Here is a 19,489-nt window from a genome sequence, read left to right as displayed (position 1 = left end):
TGGAGTCACGTCTGTAGCCACAGAAAACTGTGCTAGTTGAGCATGGTGGCACAGCGGTAAAGCTGCTGCCTTACAGCGCTAGAGACCCGGGTTCAATCGTGACTACGGGTGCTGTCGGTATGGAGTTTGTATGTTCTCCCTGTGACTGCGTGGATTTTCTCTGGGTGCTCTGGTTTTCTCCCTCACTCCAAAGACGTACAGATTTGATGGTTAATTGAATTTGGTAAAAAAAATGTAAATTGTCCCTAGTATGTAGGATTGGGCTAGTGTATGGGTATCGCTGGTTGGCATGGACTCAGTGGGCCGAAGGGCCTGTTTCCACGCTGTATCTCAAAAGTCTAAAAGAAAAACTTGCCTGTCCATGTTTCCCCAATGACTTTAACTCATTCACTTCTTCCCTGCCTGCCGTATTGCACCACTCACCACAGTGCCATGCTGTGAATGATGCAATATGAGGAAATAAGATATACTTCAGAAATATTTACATAAAATTATATCAAATGCATAAGATAACACTGTAGTCAATTTTGGGGAAAAAAACATGACACTCAACACCATTCTAAAGGGAAAATATGTTAGTAAGTAACATTGAGTGTGAGGACTTCACACTACCTGCCTACTCCTCTTAGTCTGCTTCACTCTGGCCCTGTTCCAACTGAACCTGCAATAGGAGCCTTCCTATCCATGAAGTTCTCAGCCTCACTGATCAAGATTCCCAGCAAGCCGCGGCCAAACCCACCAGCAGGCCCGGCTCCCCTCCCGCCCACCGTGGATTGGAGCCTCGCTTGCCGAAGACGGGCTCGCCCATTGTAGACTCAGGGTTCGCTCACCGAGGACGGGGGGACCCGCCCGGTAGGCCCGGCTCACCCGCCGCGGACTGAGGCCATGTGGCTGTCAGGCTGTAACCTGTCGAGTGGAGCCACCGACGTTAACGAACACGGGGCCGCGCGACCCGCCTGGAGTGGGTCCAAGGCTCATCTCCCGCTCGCCCACGAAGACCAGGGACGAGAAGGAGGAGAGAGTCGGCGACACCGACGGACACTGGACAAAGGGCTGGTCGGAGGGGATCCGGAGTGACTGGGTGGGTGGAGAGACCTGACTGTCCCCAACTCTGCTGCAGCTGACGCGGAAGTATGTCCGCTGCCCGGAGCTGCGGCCCCGCTCAACCTAACCTCGTGTGTGGGCGCTGCCGACCCACAGCCCATGACAGTGCAGCTGCACAGGGGGAGGGTGGGTGGAGGGTGGTGGCCGGACAATGCTGACCCCGGGGGGAGAGTGGGGGCTGTACCGAGGGATGCGCTCCTTCGGCCGCTTACACCTTGGTGCTCGGTATCAGAGCAAAAAATAATAGAGCATTTGGTTCAGAGCGCTCAGTCACCCTCCACAATTATTTACAGCGCAAAAATTGGCCATTTTGGCGGTTTTTAACAGGTAAGAAAGTACTGTTTTGTGTGTTAACAGTGTGTGCCGGAAGCTGCCATGTCCTCTAGATGGATTGAGCTGCTCCGTGCGTCACGCCCTTTGACCGATGACCTTACGTGCAACCCCCCTATTGTACAGGAGGTGCATTCCACTTGGCAGAGCTGTTCTCTGCCACACCTCACCTCACCCTTACGAACAACCTATGAACTGTAAATGTCAGGGAAGATTCTCTCCATACACCCGCCCAACGCAGCAATGTCGCCCTGTGGAATCCTCCCACCTATTCTCCCCACCTCAACCAAGACTGCCTCATTGACCAAAACTTCTCTGTAGACTGTTCGTGTCCTTAGCTGGGAACAGTGCCAACAGCGCTGAGGCATTCATTATTGACTTATCCACTGTTTAATGTAGATCACTGATATGTAATTCAGAAAAATCACAGAAATATTTGCACAAAATTTATTTCAAAAACATAAGACGATAATACTATTTGTACAAAATGTTCCAGCGATTACAACCCATTTCAACTCTATTATATGTTGGAGGTACTCAGATAGCACAGGAGTTTCTCTCACCTTTGATATTCATCTGAATGTTTAGAGTGTGTGGACAAATTGGAAAAATCATAATGAAATTAAACTTGTCAGACCTAAAAATCACGTAAAATTAATATCATTAGCTCATTTTTAGTCAGAGTACCTCTCAATAATTTGGCATTACTTTATCTGAAATAATCTAAATGAAGAAGCCAAGGTTACATGGAATTTATATATTGTTACAACTTGGATTTTTAATAATTGATTCTGCTGGGAATGTACAGTTCAATGTTGGGCGGCACAGTGGTAGAGTTGCTGTCCTACAGTGCCAGAGACCCGGGCTCGATCCTGACTACTCTTTGGAGTGTGGGTGGAAACCAGAGCACCTGGAGAAAACCCAGGCAGTCACAAGGAGAATGTGCAAACTCTGTACAGATAGAACCCATTGTCAGGATTGATCCTGGGTCGTTGGCGCTGTAAGGCAGCAACTCTACCACTGTGCCACCTGATGTAAAAGGCATTGATTAATAGACAATAGGTGCAGAAGTAGGCCGTCTGGCCCTTCGAGCCAATTATTGGAGTGTGGAGGAATTCAAGATAATTCTGAAGAATAAGAAAGTGGTTAGTTGGCTTAAGGATGGGAAACGTAAAATGGTTAGGATAGGTGTAAATATTGATTGAGGTGCAATTCAGTGATAGAGCTACATGTGTTTCTAGTTTATATACAAGATGCTGGATCATATAATGAGTACAAGGTAGTCAAATACTGAGATGATATCAAACTACAGGGGGCAGTGGAATTGGGGGAACCAGTTGAGAAATTACACTAGTCTGATAAAAGAGCACAACAAAGATACTTGAACTGGATGGATTCAAGCAGGATATTGTGGATTCTTTTCAACTTACTAAGTGTGTGATTACAGGGTGTGGCCCCATGTAAAAGAACAGGGTGTGGCCCCCTGCCAATAGAAATATTATTCATTACCCATGAGTAGTTAACATTTTAATGTTTTAAATATGGTTACTAAAGCCCACTGGCCAATACATCTCCCTCATACAACAATTATTTTAGAGATTTGGCATGTAAACATGCCCTTTGGCCCATCAAGTCCACATCACACCAAGATATGTTATTCCACTATCTCATCCACTCCCTTACACATTATAGTCAATTTACAGAGGCCACTTAACCTGCACGCCTGCATGTGTTTGGGATGTGGGATGAAACCAGAGCATCCAGAAGAAACCCATGAGCTCAAAAGGAGAACGTGCACACTCCATGCAGACAGTACCTGAGGTCAGGATCGAACCCTGATCCCTGGCACTGTGAGGCAGCAGCTCTACCAGCTGAACCACTGTGCTGCCCTAAGGGACTTTTAGATTGACACATGGATATGCCATGGAGAGACTGGAGGGGTGTGGGTCACATGCATGCAGAGAAGGTTACGTTAACATGGCATCATGTTCAGCACTGACATTGTGGGCCGAAGGGCCTTTTCTTATGTTGTACTGTTCTATGTTCTTGCAACGTCAATGAACAATACCAGTTTGAAGAAGGGTGTCGACCCGAAACATCACCAATCCATGTTCTCCAGAGATGTTGCCTAACCTGCTGAGTTACTTGAGCACTTTGTGTCCTTTTGTGTATTAACGAGCATCTGCAGTTTTTTTTTTTTACATTTTTACCTGCTCAATTCCCATCTAATATTGAAAGTTGAAAAACTAACTTTCAAAATTAGTATCTTAAATTGATGGTAAAAAAAAGATGGAAATTAAAATGGAGTCTAATATCCTAATAATCTTAATACCCTTCCTATTCTAACCACAAATTGCTGGAATGACTCGGCAGGTCAGACAGCATCTATGGAGAGGAATAGACAGGTAACATTTCACCCGAATAATGCGGAGATCTTTGTAACAATTTCCCTGAATTATTCAAATTACAGTCAGTCTGTAGAAGGGCCCTGACCTAAAACGTCACCCATCATTTTTTTCCAGGGATGCTACCTGTTCCGCTGAGTTACTCCAGCACGTTATGCATATCTACCTTTCTCAGGGTGATTCTTGGCATTTGTGGTCGATTTTAAATTTGCACAGTTAAGGGCATGAAGTCATACAGCGTGAAAACAGACCCTTCGGCCCAACCTGCCCCATTACGTCGACCAACATGCCCAATCTACACTAATCACACCTGCCTGGTTTTAGCCCATATCCCTTTAAACCTATCCTATCCATGTACCTGTTAAAATATTTCTTAAATGTTGTTAAAGTACCTGCCCCAGCTACCTCCTTTAAAAAAAAAATCAAAATAAACTTTATTCAGAATAAAAAATGTTGAAAACAAGAAGGGTGCATAAATTCAGCCGACTGACAGCTATACATACATTCATTAGCGTTGTATTTAGTTGTGCTCACGGAAATATCATTATACCCAGCATCCTTGCCACTCATGTGGCCCCCTGGGGTGATATCCCTTCCCTTGTTTGAGGGGTATCTCCACCACACCCTGCACCCCAATTTCCAGCAGCAGTAGGACACTGGACTGTGGTCCTCCCCCATAGAGCCTTGGCCGCATCAAGCACAAAGTCTCAAGCCCAAAGCAGGGGAATCGAGAACCAGTGGACATAGGTTTAAGGTGAGGTGGGGGGATTTAATAGGAACCTGAGGGGTAACATTTTTACACAAAGGGTGGTGGGTGTACAGTGTCGGAAGAGGTAGTTAAGGCAGGTATGATTGCAGCGTTTAAGAAACATTTAAACAGGTACCTGTCTAAAGGTACCCGACCCTGGATGACTTGCCCTATGTCCCCTGGTTCTCAATTCCCCCTCTGGGCAAATGTCACCTATTCATGAACAGCTTCTCCACAGCCATCAGGTTATTAAACACAACCTCCAAATAGGCTGTGAACTACATAGAGTTGGGGGCATTGGTTTTGTCTTTTTGCACTATTATTGTTTGTTTATGTGTGTATATATGGGTCCTGACCTTTTTTCTCTCGTTCATTATATTGCTTACAGAATACTATATTGACACATTCTGTTGTGCTGCTGAAAGGGAGAATTTAAAAAAATGCTCTGTCTGGGACATATGACCATACAACACTCTCGACTATTCCTTCTCTCCAGAGATGCTGCATGACCCGCTGAGTTACTCCAGCATTCTGTGTCTATCTTCGGAGTTAAACCGGCATCTGCAGTTCCCTCCTACACTGTGCGTTTGCCTATTATTTTCCTCTCATGACATTAGGTGGTAGTTTGGGCCATGATCTTTGGTTTGGGCATTGATACAGTGCAGGAGACTTAGCGACGTGGGCGTGGGACCCTCCCACTGCTTGGGATGGGACTGGATGTGGGTTTTGTGGCAGGGAAGTGACGACAGGCGGGTTGTAGCGGCGAGTGTGAGTGTTGCTGAACGTGAGTGTTGCTCGGCTCCAAGCGAGGACGGCTTCAGGACACGGGCCGCGCCGGGATATCAACATCAACATCAACACACACACACCTCCCAGAAGATGACCACTCGGACGCTGGCGAGCAGGGTGGTGAGAAGAGGCTTCCTCCCCTGGACTGACACTCCTTCTCCTCCACCGCTGGGCAGGTGTGGCCGGGCTTGGCTGCCCGTCACCCGCTCTGTATGCGGTTCCCCGTGTCTCCAGCCCTTGTCCCGGCGCCGGACCGCCGCAGTACCGGCGCTACAACGGGCTCCCTACACCGACAGCGCCGCCGGCACTCGCAGCTACCTCTGGTCTCTGTACAACGAGACCAAGAAAGGTAAGAGCTCTCGACACCCACACCCCTAACTGCACGCTGCTTGTGTGATTCACATCCTCTAAAGCTCCTGAATCTGTCGGAACGTGGCTTTCAAGCTTCTGTATCATCTGCCCAGTTGGAGAAGAGGGAAAACCGGGTGTAAATGGTCTTTGATTATGTTGGTTGCTGTCCCGGGGTAGTGTGCAGTATAAATGGAGCCCATCGAGGGGGAGGGGATGATTTATGTGATAGATTGGACCACATCCACAACTCTGCAATTTCTTCAAGATACAAGAGAGTTTATTTTCATGTGTCCCAGATAGGACAATGACATTCTTGCTTTGCTTCAGCACAACAGAATATAGTTGGCATAAATAAATACAGAACAGAACTGATCAATGTGACCATATACCAATGAATATATATATATATACACACACATAAATAAACAGATAAAGTGCAATGGGCTATTAATGATCAGAGTTTTGTTTGAGTTGAGTTAAATAGCCTGATGGCTGTGGGGAAGAATCTATTTCTGAACCTGGATGTTGCAGATTTCAGGCCCCTGTACCTTCTACCTGAAGGCAGCAGGGAGATGAGTGAGTGGCCAGGATGGTGTGGGTCCTTGATGATGCTATCAGCCTTTTTGAGGCAGCGGCTGTGATAGATCCCCTCGATGCTGTCTTGTGCTAAACATTCTGCCAAAGCAAGTTGTGATGCACCACGATAGGATATTTTCTTCGAAGTGTATAGAAATTAAGAGTGACTGGAGATATGCAGAATTTCCGTCTGAGGAAGTAGAGGCCTCGGTGCGTTTTTTTGTCCCTATCTTTGATATGGTGGAACATGGACTAAATTGCTAGTGATATTTATGCCCAGGAACTTGAAGCTCTCAAACATCTCCACTTCAGTTTCATTGAGGCAGACTGGTGTGTGTGTATATCTTCCCAATTCCTGAAGTCGATGGCCTACTCCCTCATCTCGTTGACTTTGAGGGACAGATTGTTGCTTGTTACCAAGTTCTCTATCCCCTTGTGTGGGAAGGAAATGCACATGCTGATTTAAACCAAGGATAGACACAAAAAGTTGGAGCAACTCAGCCGGTCAGGCAGCATCTCTGGAGAGAAGGAATGGGTGATGTTTCGGGTCGAGAAGTCTGAAGAATGGTCTCGACCCAAAACCTCACTCATTCCTTCTCTCCAGAGATGCTGCCTGACCAGCTGAGTTACTCCAACATTTTGTGTCTCTCTATCCCCTTTCTGTACTCCGTCTTAACATTGTTCAAGATCAGGCCCACCACAATGGTGGCATCTGCAAACTTGCACATGAAGTGCAATTTTGGCTCGCAGTCATAAGTGTATAAATAGTATAGGTAAGGGACAAAGAACGCATCCTTACGGGGCACAGGTGTTGAGAATTATCATGGAGGATATTGCTTGGTCTATGGGTTAGGACATTGGGGATCTGGTGGCAAAGAGGGGTGCTGACTGCTGACCCGTAGGTTCAGGAGTTTGTCGATGAGTTTGGTTGGGATTAAGATGTTGAAGGCCGAGTTATGGTCAATAAATAGGGGGGTGGGGGGGGGGAAGGATGACGGTTGACGAAGGGGCAAGAATGTGAGAGGGGATAAAGTTGGAAAAGAGAGGAGGGAGTGGGACACCACCTGGCGAGTGATGGGTGGATACAGGTGAGGGGGGTAAGGGGTTGATTGGCAGATGTGTGGAGTAGTGGCAAAGGCTAGAGATGAAAAGGAGGCTAAAAGGGTGTTGGATGAGGAGAGAATGAGGAGTGAAATGTAAAGGCAAAGGGAGGGATCCGGGTGCATTCCCTACACAGATGCTGCCTGATCCACTGAGTTCCACCAGCACTTGGTGTTTTTGCTCAAGATCCCAGCATCTGTATTTTTTTTGCGCCACCCTTGTACGCCGACTGACACGGGGATTTTCTGGACTTTTGGATATTGTGCATGGGTTAGATCCGACCTTTGGTGCTGTCTGTGTAGAGTTTGCGCTTTCTTCCGGTGACCTCGTGGGTTTCTCTGGGTGCTCTGATTTCCTTCCACACTCCAAAATTGTGCCGATCTCTGAAAATTACCCCTGGTGTGTCGGGAGTGGATGAGAATGTGGGATAACTTAGAACTAGTGTGAACGGGTGATCAGTGGTCGGTATGGACTCAATGGGCCGAGGGGCCTGTTTCCATGCTGTACAAGAGTACATAAACAAAAATAGACAAATCTGGCGATTTCCTGAGTGTAAACTATTATAACCTATTTTGATCTTTGCCAGAGTGCTATCGTAGTTATAAGGGTGACTGGGTTTAACTGTTTGTGGAAGATGATCTTATCTTTAAAACTCTAATATAGTTGGTTCCATACTGATTCATGTGACAGATGACTTTCCATTTATAGAGGGGATGTCAACATGATATGCAAGGTACTTGATCCTTGGAGTTGATGATTACCGATCAGGTTCCATTTGGGCAACATATCTCTTTGCTTGTAGTCTTCTCCACTGCTGCTGAGAAAGGAATGGAGCTATATTACTAATCTAAAAATTGAAGGATTAATGTCAGGTACAAAAAAGCATGGGATAAAATGCAACTGGTAAGGCCTTTAGAATTGTAATTGGAATGCTGATATTTTAGGGGTCACACTTTGTCAAGTCATAGTAGAGTCATACTGCACGGAAACAGGCCCTTCTGCTCAACTTACCCATGCCGACCAAGATGCCCCATCTACACTAGTCCCACATGCCCACGGTTTGCCTGATATCCCTCTAAACCTTTCTTATCCATGTACCTGTGCAAATGGCATTTAAATAGTTCAACTGCATCCTTTGGCAGTTTGATTCATATACTCGCCACCCACTGTGTGAAAGGTTACCCCTCAGGAACCTATTAAATCCTGTCCCACTCACCTTAAAGAAATATCGCCTGGTTCTTTATTCTCCTATTCTTTATTCCCCGTCTCTCATGGTCTTGTACACCTCTATAGGCTCACTCCTTAGCTTCCTGTGCAAGGAATGGAGTCCTAGCCTGTACAACCTCTCCCAAAAGTTCAGGCCCTCGTGTCCTGGCAACAGATAAGAATAACTGAATTGGAAAAGCATTTAGTTTATACATGTTGTTAAGCTGGAAAGGCTGCAGAGAACATTTACAAGGATGTTGCCAGGACTTAAAGGGCTGATCTTCAGGGAGAGATTGGGCAGTCTCGGGCTCAGAGTGCAGGAGTCTGAAAGGTAATCTTATAGAGGTGTATAAAATCATGAAGGGAATAGTTTGGGTAAATGCACAGAATTTTTTACCCAGGGCAGGCGAATCAAAAACAAATGGGCATATGTTTAAGGTGAGAGGGGCAAGATTTAATACAAACCTGAGGGGCAACCATTTCAAACCGAGGGTGGTGGGTATGTGGAATGAGCTGCCAGAGGAGGTCGTTGAGGTAGGTACTATAACAGCATTTAAAAAGCATTTGGATTATTCCATGGAGAGAAACAGTTTAGAGAGATAAGGGCTAAACATGGGCAGGTGTGACTGGCTTAGATTAGGCATCTTGGTCAGCATTGACTTGTCATGGTTCTGTGATTCTATATTCAATACAAATAATTGAATGAACAGATTTAAGCCATCCAGCTGGCACAGTTGTGTTTATATGCACACAAGTTTCCTTCTCCCTTATTTTTCTTGCGTGCATTTGGTCAGAGGATGTGGAAATTGGTTGATGATTCAATGGTAGTTTATTGTCCCATGTAGAGAGGAACAGTGAAATTCTTTTTTTTGCATTCAGTTCAATAACAATTGTTGGCTGGGCAATAGTTATTGTAGTAGAGTTGCATTTAATAACTGCAACATCTCATTTTCTCTGCAGCATGTTAGTGAGCAGGTTTGCAATTACAATATTCATATCTTTTTATGGCTTCTGTCTGAAGCTATCTGTGTATCCAGATTTAATCAATGGACTCCCCAATGCTTAGTTTAGTTTAATATTTTCACATGTACCGAGGTACAGTGAAAAGCTTTGTATTTGCGTGCTATCCAATCAGCGGAAAGACTGTACATGATTACAATCAAGCCACCCACAGTGTACAGATATAGGATCAAGGGAATAACGCTCAGTGTAAGATGAAGTCCAGAAAAGACTGATTAAAAATAATTACTATCTCATATCTCACTCTTGCATTTCTCTAGCTCCCCTTTAATCCATCAGTTCAAACACTGTTTTCTCTTTATTCCTGATCACTTGTTTGGTTTAGAGATACAGCTTGGAAACAGGGCCTTAAACCCACCAAATCCACGCTAACCCGCTCATACTAGTTCTACATGATCCCACTTTCACATACACTCCCTACACACTTGGGGCAATTTACAGAGGATCGATTAACCTAAAAACCCCAATGTCTTTGGAACGTGGGTGGAAAAGGGAGCAACCGGAGGAAACTACGCAGTCACAGGGAGAATGTTCAAACTCCACACAGACAGCACCCGAGGCTGGGATCGAACCTGGGTCTCTGGCACTGTGAGGCAACGGCTCTACCAGCAGCGCTACTGTGCTGTCCTTGGATTCCCTCATGTTCCACCGAAACACCAAAGGCAAGGAAATGGGAGCAGGAATAGGCCATTCGGCCCTTCAAGCTTGCCCTGTGATTCAGTGCAATCATGGCTGATCTACCCAAGGCCAGCCCTGCCCTGTGTCAATCCTTCTAGTCCTCACCTGCCCTCCCCAACTCCCCCCCCCACCTTTCAAAAATGCATCTATCTACACTTTAAGTAGTTTTAAGGTGAGGACTAGAGTTTTAATGATTTACAAAAAAACAGGAGGAACAATTTTGTCATGTTGAGGGAAGGTTTAATGGAAGATAGACACAAAATGCTGGAGTAGCTCAGTGGGACAGGCAGCATCTCTGGAGAAAAGGAATAAGTGACGTTTCGGGTCGAGACCCTTCTCAGCTTTAATGGAGATGAGGGGGCACAAGTATTTTTTACACAGAAGGTGGTTGGGGCCGGGAATGCGTATCCAGGGATGGTGGTGGAGGCAGATATGATGGAGACGTTTAAGAAGCTTTTGGATCGGCACAGAAGTGAAGAGAATAGAGGGATCTGGATCATTTACAGGCAGAGCAGATCAGTTTACCTTGGCACCATGTTTGACACAGACATTGTGCTGCACTGTTCCGGTGCTGAACTCTTCTGTGTTCTATGAGGGCAGTGTTTATATGGAACAAACAGCCAGAGGAAGCTGTAGAGGCAGCTGCAATAGCAATGTTTCAAAGAAATTTAAACAAATATGTAGCGAGGAAAGGTTATTGGAGACAATGCAGACAATGGGGCTCGCCCAGTACTAAAAGTACTGGCTGGCATGGACGTGTTGGGCCCAGGGGCCTGTTTCTGTGCCCTATGACTCTTACTATACTCACCGATAATTTACAGTGCCCAATTAATCTATCATGTGTAAGAACGTGGAAAGAAACTGGAGCACCCAGGGGCACCCCACTCCATCGCAGGTCAGAACATGCAAACTCCACACAGACCGTACCGGAGATCAGGAACGGACCCCAACCGCTGGAGATGTGAAGCTGTGGCTCATCTTTACGGAGACCTTCTGAGTTAGAGTTTAGTTTATGTTTATTAGTTATTTATTTAGTTATGACAGTACATTTATTGTCATATGTACTGAGGTACAGTGAAAAGCTTTTGTTGCGTGCTAACCAGTCAGCGGAAAGACTAAACATGATTACAATCGCGCCTTCCACAGTGTACAGATAAAGGGAATAATGTTTAGGGCAAGATAAAGTCCAGTAAAATCCAATCAAACATAGTCCAAGGGTCTCCAATGAATTAGATATTAGTTCAGGACTGCTCGCTAGTTGTTGGTAGGACGGTTCAGTTTGCCTGAATCTGCTTCCATGCTGAAGCTACCGTGTACCGCATAGCTCTTCCTGAGCCCATCACGGACCGCCAGGGCTTGGGAGGTGAATTCGCCGATTACTGACTGTCTGACTGTTCCCTTCACCTTCCCCCGCTGTCATCTTGGAATAATTCTGTACACACTGCGGGAGGAACTCAATGAGTCGGCAGCATCTTTTATTAGAAATGGACAGGCGATATTGATTTGGGCCAATTCATCTATTGTGGTGGGCTGAGCCATTTTGGTATCGAACCGTCGTTGACTCGAATTCTCGCGTGGATTGGGCATGATCTGGGCTGACCAATCACGCGATCAGGAGGGTGGGCCGTCGTGGGGTTAGAGAACAATGGATTTAACGGTTGGAGTTTTAATAGTTAAATATTAACTTGATGTGAGCGACGGGGCTGTATCGGTTAATTATTAAACAGAGTGTTTACACAATGCGTGGACCTCTACAGTGGTGACCCTGACGATCCAAAACTGCCTATTTTGGATTTTATCATGTTTGCAGCCAACAACCCAGACCAGCAGAACGCAGTTTTGATCAAACTGCCCACTTTCTGGATATCACAACCCCGCACGTGGTTTGAACAGGCTGAAGCCCAGTTCCACATTCCTTTAACTACCAGATTGTTAATTTGATATGAGAATTTGGAAGGTGGTGGGTGCCTGGAATGTGTCTGCAGGTGTGGTGGCGGAGGCAGATACAATACTGCCGTTTGAGAGGCTTTAAAGATAGGCACAAGGCTATGCGGGGAATGGAGGGATGTGGGTCACGTGCAGGCGGAGATGCGTTCATCTTGATATCATGTTCTGCATGGACATTGTGGGCCATATGGTTAATTTCTGTGCTGCACTGTTTAATGTTATTATTAGACCTTAGACGAATCGCATGGAAACAGACCCATCGGTCCACCTTTTGTCCACACCGACCAGCGATCACCCCGTACACTAACACTATCCTACACACTAGGGACAATTTACAGAAGCCAATTAACCTACAAACATTTGGAGCGTGGGAGGAAATCGGAGCAGCTGGACAAAACCCACGTGGTCATGGGGAGAACGTACAAACTCTGTACAGACAGCACCATTAGTCAGGGTCTAATCTGGGTCTCTGCCGCTGTAAACAACAACTCTTACCGCTGTGCCACTGTGCCGCCCAGTGTTCTGAATGATTATTGAGAGCCATATTGATAACTATCTTGTATCCTCACTTTCACAGATCTGAGTTTCCCAGCGAGATCCAATTACCTTAACCCAGACGGGATCTTTGCCAACAATGAGGTTTGCCTCTCGGACATTGAGATTTATGGCTTTGACTATGACTACACTCTAGCTTTTTACTCCAGCAACCTGCACACTTTAATCTTCAACACTGCTCGAGAAATCCTCATTGAACAACATAATGTGAGTACCAATGCCTTGAGCACATCCGTTCACTTACACTTTGAGTGGCCATAACGATTATCCTATTATCATTTCATTGAATTATGACACCAGAGATTGCAGATGCGAGATGTGTCCCACCCTGGCCATTCCTCCTTCTCCCTGCTCTCAACTGGCAGAAGATTCAGACGTTGAATGCGTTCACCTCCAAACTCAGGAACAGCTTCTTCCCCTCTGTTATCAGGCTTTTGAACACTCCTTCCATAAGCTAAGGTACTGTCTGATTCACCATTGCTGACATTGAACTTTGTCTATGGAACTGATGTGCTACAATGCTGAGAACTATATTCTGCACTGTATCTTCCCCATTGCCCTATTCATTGTACTTGAGTTTGTATTGATTATATTTACTTATGGTATATCTGATCTGTTTGGAGAGCATGCAGAACAAAGCTTTTCACTGTACCTCGGTGCCAAGGCTGAAGTGCCCAGTGTGCTATTGACTGTCCCATCAGAAGTGCTGTCTCTTGCATGAGTCAACAGTGACTTGACTTCAGAACTGCTATATTGGTTGCATAAGGCATCAAGAGATTCTATGGATGCTGACGGTGGTGCCAAAGTACAAGTTTATATTGTTGTAGTCTCAGTTTAACCATCAAGTCGCAACCCAAATCCGTTTTGTTTGCCTTAACTATTGGGATCCCTTTTAAAATGTTAAACTTCAACTATTTGGAGGAAAAACATGGGTACAATTCCACGTTTTTTTGTGCTCTAGATTCCAGTGTCTGCTAATTTTTGGGGCGGCACAGTGGCGAGTGTCTCCAAACTTCTGAATTCTCTGGGGTGGAACCCTCTCCAAGACAGACGTGAAGCTCACCGTTTGACCTGTTTTTACAAAATGTTAAATGGTCAGCTCGACATAGATTACAAGACCTACACTAAACCCAAACCAATTAGGAGCAGACAAGGGCATTCGATCCAATTTGTGATCCCAGCTACAAAGACAGATGTATACAGCAATTCATTCTTCCCCCACACAATTAAAGCATGGAATAATCTCCACCCTACTATAGTTACCCAACCAGATGCAACTAAATTTAAAGTAGCTCTTTCTTCCCAATAACCCTTTCTGGCTTAAGTCCTCCCTCCACCACCTCCAGTTTAAATTCCATTTGGAATATTTTGGAGGACCAAGAAACCAAGAACCAAGGGTCTCCAATGAGGTAGATGGGAAGGAAGGACCTACAGGATATTGTTGCTGCCTTACAGCGGCAGTGGCTCGAATTCAATCCTGACTATGGGTGCTGTCTGTACGGATGTTTGCACGTTCTCCCTGTGACCGTGTGGCTTTTCCTCAGCTTATCTGGCTTCCTCCCGCATTCCAAAGACATACAGGTCTGTGGGTTAATTGGCTACGGTTTAAATTGTCCCTAGTGTGTGTGATAGTGTTAGTGTGTGGGGTGATCGCTGGTCGGCGTGGACTCAGTGGGCCCAGGGGCCTGTTTCCGTGGTGTATCTTTAAACTAAACTAAAAATACCTGCAGTCTCCCCTGACTCCAGTAACTTTTCTCTCTCCCTTTCCCATGGTTTGTTGCCAAAGTCATGTCCGGTGCTTAATATTTCATCGCGGTGTTTAGTTGCCCTGGACACCAGCTTCAGGAGGGTGCCTGTCTGACCATCGGAAGTGAACAGTCCCTCCACGTCCAAACCCCCCACAACCCTCGTTCCCACACGTCCACTCTGTATACAGTTGTCACTCAATTACATGTCACAAAAGAATTTTACACTTTCTTTTTCTCTTGCATTAAACCTTTGGGTGGATGAATTTTGAAACAGCGTCCAGCTATTTTACAGTGTCCATTTGATAATAATGATATTGCCTGATTTTGTCATGTAGGCTTCGATTCATAGATTGTCCGTCTTAGGTGTACATTTCAATCGAATATTAACATGATTTGTGGCCTCAGGGAAACAAAAGCTAGCTACTTATTTCAGAGCCTTGATTGACCAACATCCCAAGACTATTCTGTCCACAATAAAATCATTGTTCCTTGAGTGAGTTTCACAAACTTGATGGAAAAACAAATGAGAACCAGAATTCTTATACATCGGCGATACCAAACGTAGACTGGTTTCTCGTGCATTGGGCAACCGTTTCTGAACACCTTCGCTCAGTCTGCCTGGACCTGCCTGATCTCTCAGTTGCTAAACACTTTAATTCCCCTTCCAATTCCCACACTAACCTTTCTGTCCTAGGTCTCCTCCATTGTCAGAGTGAGGCCAAACGCAAATTGGAGGAACAGCATCCCATATTTTGCTTGGGCAGCTTACAACCCAGGGGTGTGAACATTGATTTTTCTGACTTCTAGTAACCCCTGCATTCCCCCTCGCTCCATCCCCCAACCCCACCCAACTCACACCAGCTTGCATTCTCACCAACAATGGCCTGTTTCCTTCATCATTGTTGCTTTCTTGCATATCTTTCATTCATTTGTTCTATATCTCTCTACATTATCGTCTATATCTCTCGTTTCCCTTTCCCGTGACTTTCAGTTTGAAGAAGGGTCTCAACCCAAAACGTCACCCATTCCTTCTCTCCAGGGATGCTGCCTGTCCCGCTGAGTCACTTCAGCTTTTTGTGTCGACATGGTGATGAATGCTTTTGAGTTTGCCTATGGAGCATGCAGATACCATTCTGAGCAGATACTAGGAATAGCTGGCGGCACGGTGGCACAGCGGAAGAGTTGGAGACAACAGGTGCTGTCCTTGTCACCGCATGGGTTTTCTCCGGGTGCTCTGGCTTCCTCCCACACTCCAAAGACGTGCAGGTTTGTAGGTTAATTGGCTTTGGTAAAAAGTCCCCAGTGTGTAGGATAGTGCTATTGTACAGGGATCGCGATTCTGCACGGACTCGGTGGGCAAAGGGCCTCTTTCCGTGCTGTATCTCTAAACTAACCTGCAGATGCTGGTCTACAAACAAAGGCACAAAATGCTTTCTTAAGACGGCTGGCATCGTCTCAGGAGAACATGGATGGTGTATGAGCCTTCTTCAGACTGATTGTGGTGTTGGGAGGATTGATTGGGATAAAGCTGGAAGAGAGGAGGAGGCACGGGAGATAAGCCTGGCAAGTGATAGGTGGACACGGGAGGGAGGTTTTGAAAGGCAGATGCTTGGACGACGGCCAGAGATCAAAAGACACTGTGTGATAAGGATAGAAGAGGTAAAGAGGTGAGTTAAAGGATGATAATAGCATGCGGGAATTGCTTGTCGGTATGGACTTGATGGGCCGAATGGCCTGTTTCCACCCTGTATCTCTAAACTAAAGATAGACGATAGACGCAAAAAGCTGGAATAACTCAGCAAGGCAGGCAGCATCTCTGGAGAGAAGGAATGTGTCACCCCTTCCTATCCAGAGATCCTGCCTGTCCTGCTGAGTTACTTCAGCAATTTGTGTCTATCTTCTGTACAAAACCAACATCTGCAGTTCCTTCCTAAACTAAACTAAAGTTCAGGCTGAAGTCCACCTGAATACAGAACTATTAGCTTTGGAGAGCTGGCCTGAAGGTCATTTTTAATCTGGCCACCTGACGAGATAAGATTAGTGTTGGGTCAACATTAATTTGTGGACAAAATCCTCTGTTTAGTGCTTTGTGCATTTATGGCAAACTTGATGGTGAGCAGGTTATTTGCTCAAGGTGTCAAAGCTTAAATTTTTAATGTTAAAGGCAGCAAGCATTATTGAATTTAGTTTAGTTTACAGAGTGGAAACAGGCCCTTTGGCCCACTGAGTCCACGTCGACCAACGATCACACATACACTAGTTCTATGATATCCCACTATTGCAACCTACACACTAGAGGGCAATTTACAGAGGCCAATTAACCTACAAACCTGCACGTCTTTGCAAAGTGAGTGGAAACTGGAGCACCCAGAAAACATGCACACAGTCACAGGGGAGAACGTGTAAACTCTGTGCATATAGCACCCGTGATCAGGATTGAACCTGGGGAGACTCGGACGCTGTGAGGCATTATCTCTATTTATTGCCCCACAATGCTGCCTTGTGTAGTTTAGAAGCTCTTACGAAGCAGAGTACAAAATATAGTTCTCAATGTTGTAGCGCATCAGTTCCAGAGACAAAGTTCAATGATCACAATAGGTTAGATGTGAATCGGACACTACCCTAGCTTATGAAATGACAATAGACAATAGGTGTAGGAGTAGGCCATTCGGCTCTTTGAGCCAGCACCGCCATTCAATGTGATCATGGCTGATCATCCACAATCAGTATCCCGTTCCTGCCTTTTCCCCATATCCCCTGACTCCGCTATCTTTAAGAGCCCTATCAAGCTCTCTCATGAAAGTATCTAGAGAAGCCTGATAACAGAGGTGAAGAAGCTGTTCTAGAGTCTGGTGGTGCGCGCTTTTAAGCTTCTGCAACTTCTGTCGGTGAGAGCAGGGAGAAGGAGGAAAAACCACACTGGGACAAATCTTGCATCTGCAGCCTTTTGTGTCTTCGTTCAATGAGTTGGTAATACGATAGTCGTGTTACCGAGACGATCCTTGTTTGAACTCCATCATCGCTGAGCAGCGATTACCCATTCTATCCTGCACATACGAGGGGCAATTTATAGAAGCCAATTAACCTACAAGCCTGCACATATTTGGGATTTAGGAAGAAACTGGAGCATCTGGTGAAAATCCATGCGGTCACAGGGAGAATGTACAAACTCCGTACAGACAGCACCCGAGATCCAGATCGAACCTGGATCTGTGGCGCTGTGAGGCAACAACTCTACAGCTGTGCCACCGTGCCGCCCTTCATTGTATTTATTGGAGGATCTCATCGCTGCGGTTACTGGTTGTCAAATTAAAAATCTACAGAGCGCATTGAATTACAATAGCACATAAGGAGGCCGCTCGGTCTATCACTCCCATGCTAACTCTTTGTAGAGCAAGCCCATTGGAGTTGCAATGTATATAATTGGCTGCTGTAATAGTATTGTCTCTGTTACCTCCAGTATCCAGATGACCTGAGGAGTTATGATTACAACCCTAATTTTGTGATACGTGGACTTCATTATGACGTACAAAAGGTTAGTCATTTGAGTTTATATTGGCAAACATGTCAAGGGTCTAGAGTATCTTATTGTCATTTGTCTCGATAAAGGAACAATCCAATTCTTACTTGCAGCAGCACAACAGATATATAAACATAGTACTCTAAATTTCGTAACAAAAAAGTTCAGTATATAGACAATAGGTGCAGGAGTAGGCCATTCGGCCCTTCGAGCCAGCACCGCCATTCAATGTGATCATGGCTGATCATCCCCAATGAGTACCCCGTTCCTGCCTTCTCCCCATATCCGCTAACTCCGCTATTTTTAAGAGCCCTATCTAGCTCTCTCTTGAAAGCATCCAGAGAACCTGCCTCCACCGTCCTCTGAGGCAGAGAATTTCCACAGATAATTAAGTATATCATATATAATATATGTTCAGTATATATGTACACATTTTTTTTTAAGTAAGCGGACAAATAAATAACAATAATAGTGCAAACTCAAAAATAATGTCCCCAAGTCTATATAGTTCGGACATTAAATGCTAAACCAGCATCTGCGGTTCCTTCCTACACATATAGTTTGGAGCCTATGGGAGGTTGTAGTGTTTAATAGCCTGATGGACGTTACAGTTTTCAGGCTCCTATATCTTCTTCCCGATGACGGGAGTGAAATGAGTGTGTGATCAGGGTGGTGTGGGTCTCTGATGATGCTGGCTGCCTTTTTGAGGCAGTGACTCCGAAAGATAGCTTTGATGTTGGAGATAGACAAAAATGCTGGAGAAACTCAGTGGGTGAGGCAGCATCTATGGAGTGAAGGAAATGGGCGACATTTCGGGTTGAGACCCTTCTTCAGACTGATGTGTGGGCGGGAAGAAGAAAGGTAGAGGCGGAGACAGTGGGCTGTGGGAGAGCTTGGAAGGGGAGGGGAAAGAAGGAGAAAGCAGGAACTACCTGAAATTGGAGAAGTCAATGTTCATACCGCTGGGGTGTAAACTACCCAAGCGAAATATGAGGTGCTGCTCCTCCAATTTACGGTGGGCCGCACTCTGGCCCCGGAGGAGGCCCAGGACAGAAAGGTCGGATTCGGAATGGGAGGGGGAGTTCTTGGAGCTGTAAGGCAGCAACTGTATTGCTGCGCCTCTGCACCACGCCCTTGCTATTCCCTTCTCCCCACCCACCCTTCCGTTCCCGCTACCCACCTCTCCTACCCCTTTTCCCCCACCCCTATATATCTCTCCCAACCCCAATGCCACAACCTTGGTTGTCAATAAATAGTTGTGTGGTTGTGAGCGTCATTGCAATCTGCATCAGGATGGAGAATGATTGCTATTTTCGATATTAAAAGAATCACAGGCCGTGGACAATGCAACAGTGATCAGCTGTAATCAGATTGAATGTTGCAGCAAGTATAAGTGGCCATCTGACCACTT

The 19,489-nt window shown here is 45.7% G+C and overlaps 1 protein-coding gene across 1 annotated transcript in view; it reads left to right on the top strand.

The window, feature by feature from the left end:
* Positions 1–5,303: 5,303 nt before the first annotated feature.
* Positions 5,304–19,489, top strand: part of nt5dc3 (5'-nucleotidase domain containing 3) — a 28,277-nt gene continuing 14,091 nt past the window's right edge. Inside the window, exons 1-3 of the mRNA XM_055650632.1 lie at positions 5,304–5,725; positions 12,833–13,017; positions 18,019–18,093. Of these exons, the coding sequence (XP_055506607.1) occupies positions 5,305–5,725; positions 12,833–13,017; positions 18,019–18,093 (681 nt within the window). The 5' untranslated portion in view covers position 5,304. The remainder of the gene's footprint in view (positions 5,726–12,832; positions 13,018–18,018; positions 18,094–19,489) is intronic.

This window comes from Leucoraja erinacea, chromosome 19 (genome assembly GCF_028641065.1).
Source record: "Leucoraja erinacea ecotype New England chromosome 19, Leri_hhj_1, whole genome shotgun sequence".
NCBI classification, from domain to species: domain Eukaryota; kingdom Metazoa; phylum Chordata; class Chondrichthyes; order Rajiformes; family Rajidae; genus Leucoraja; species Leucoraja erinaceus.
Note: the sequence above shows the minus strand (reverse complement) of the source record. Positions and strands in the feature narration are given on the sequence as shown.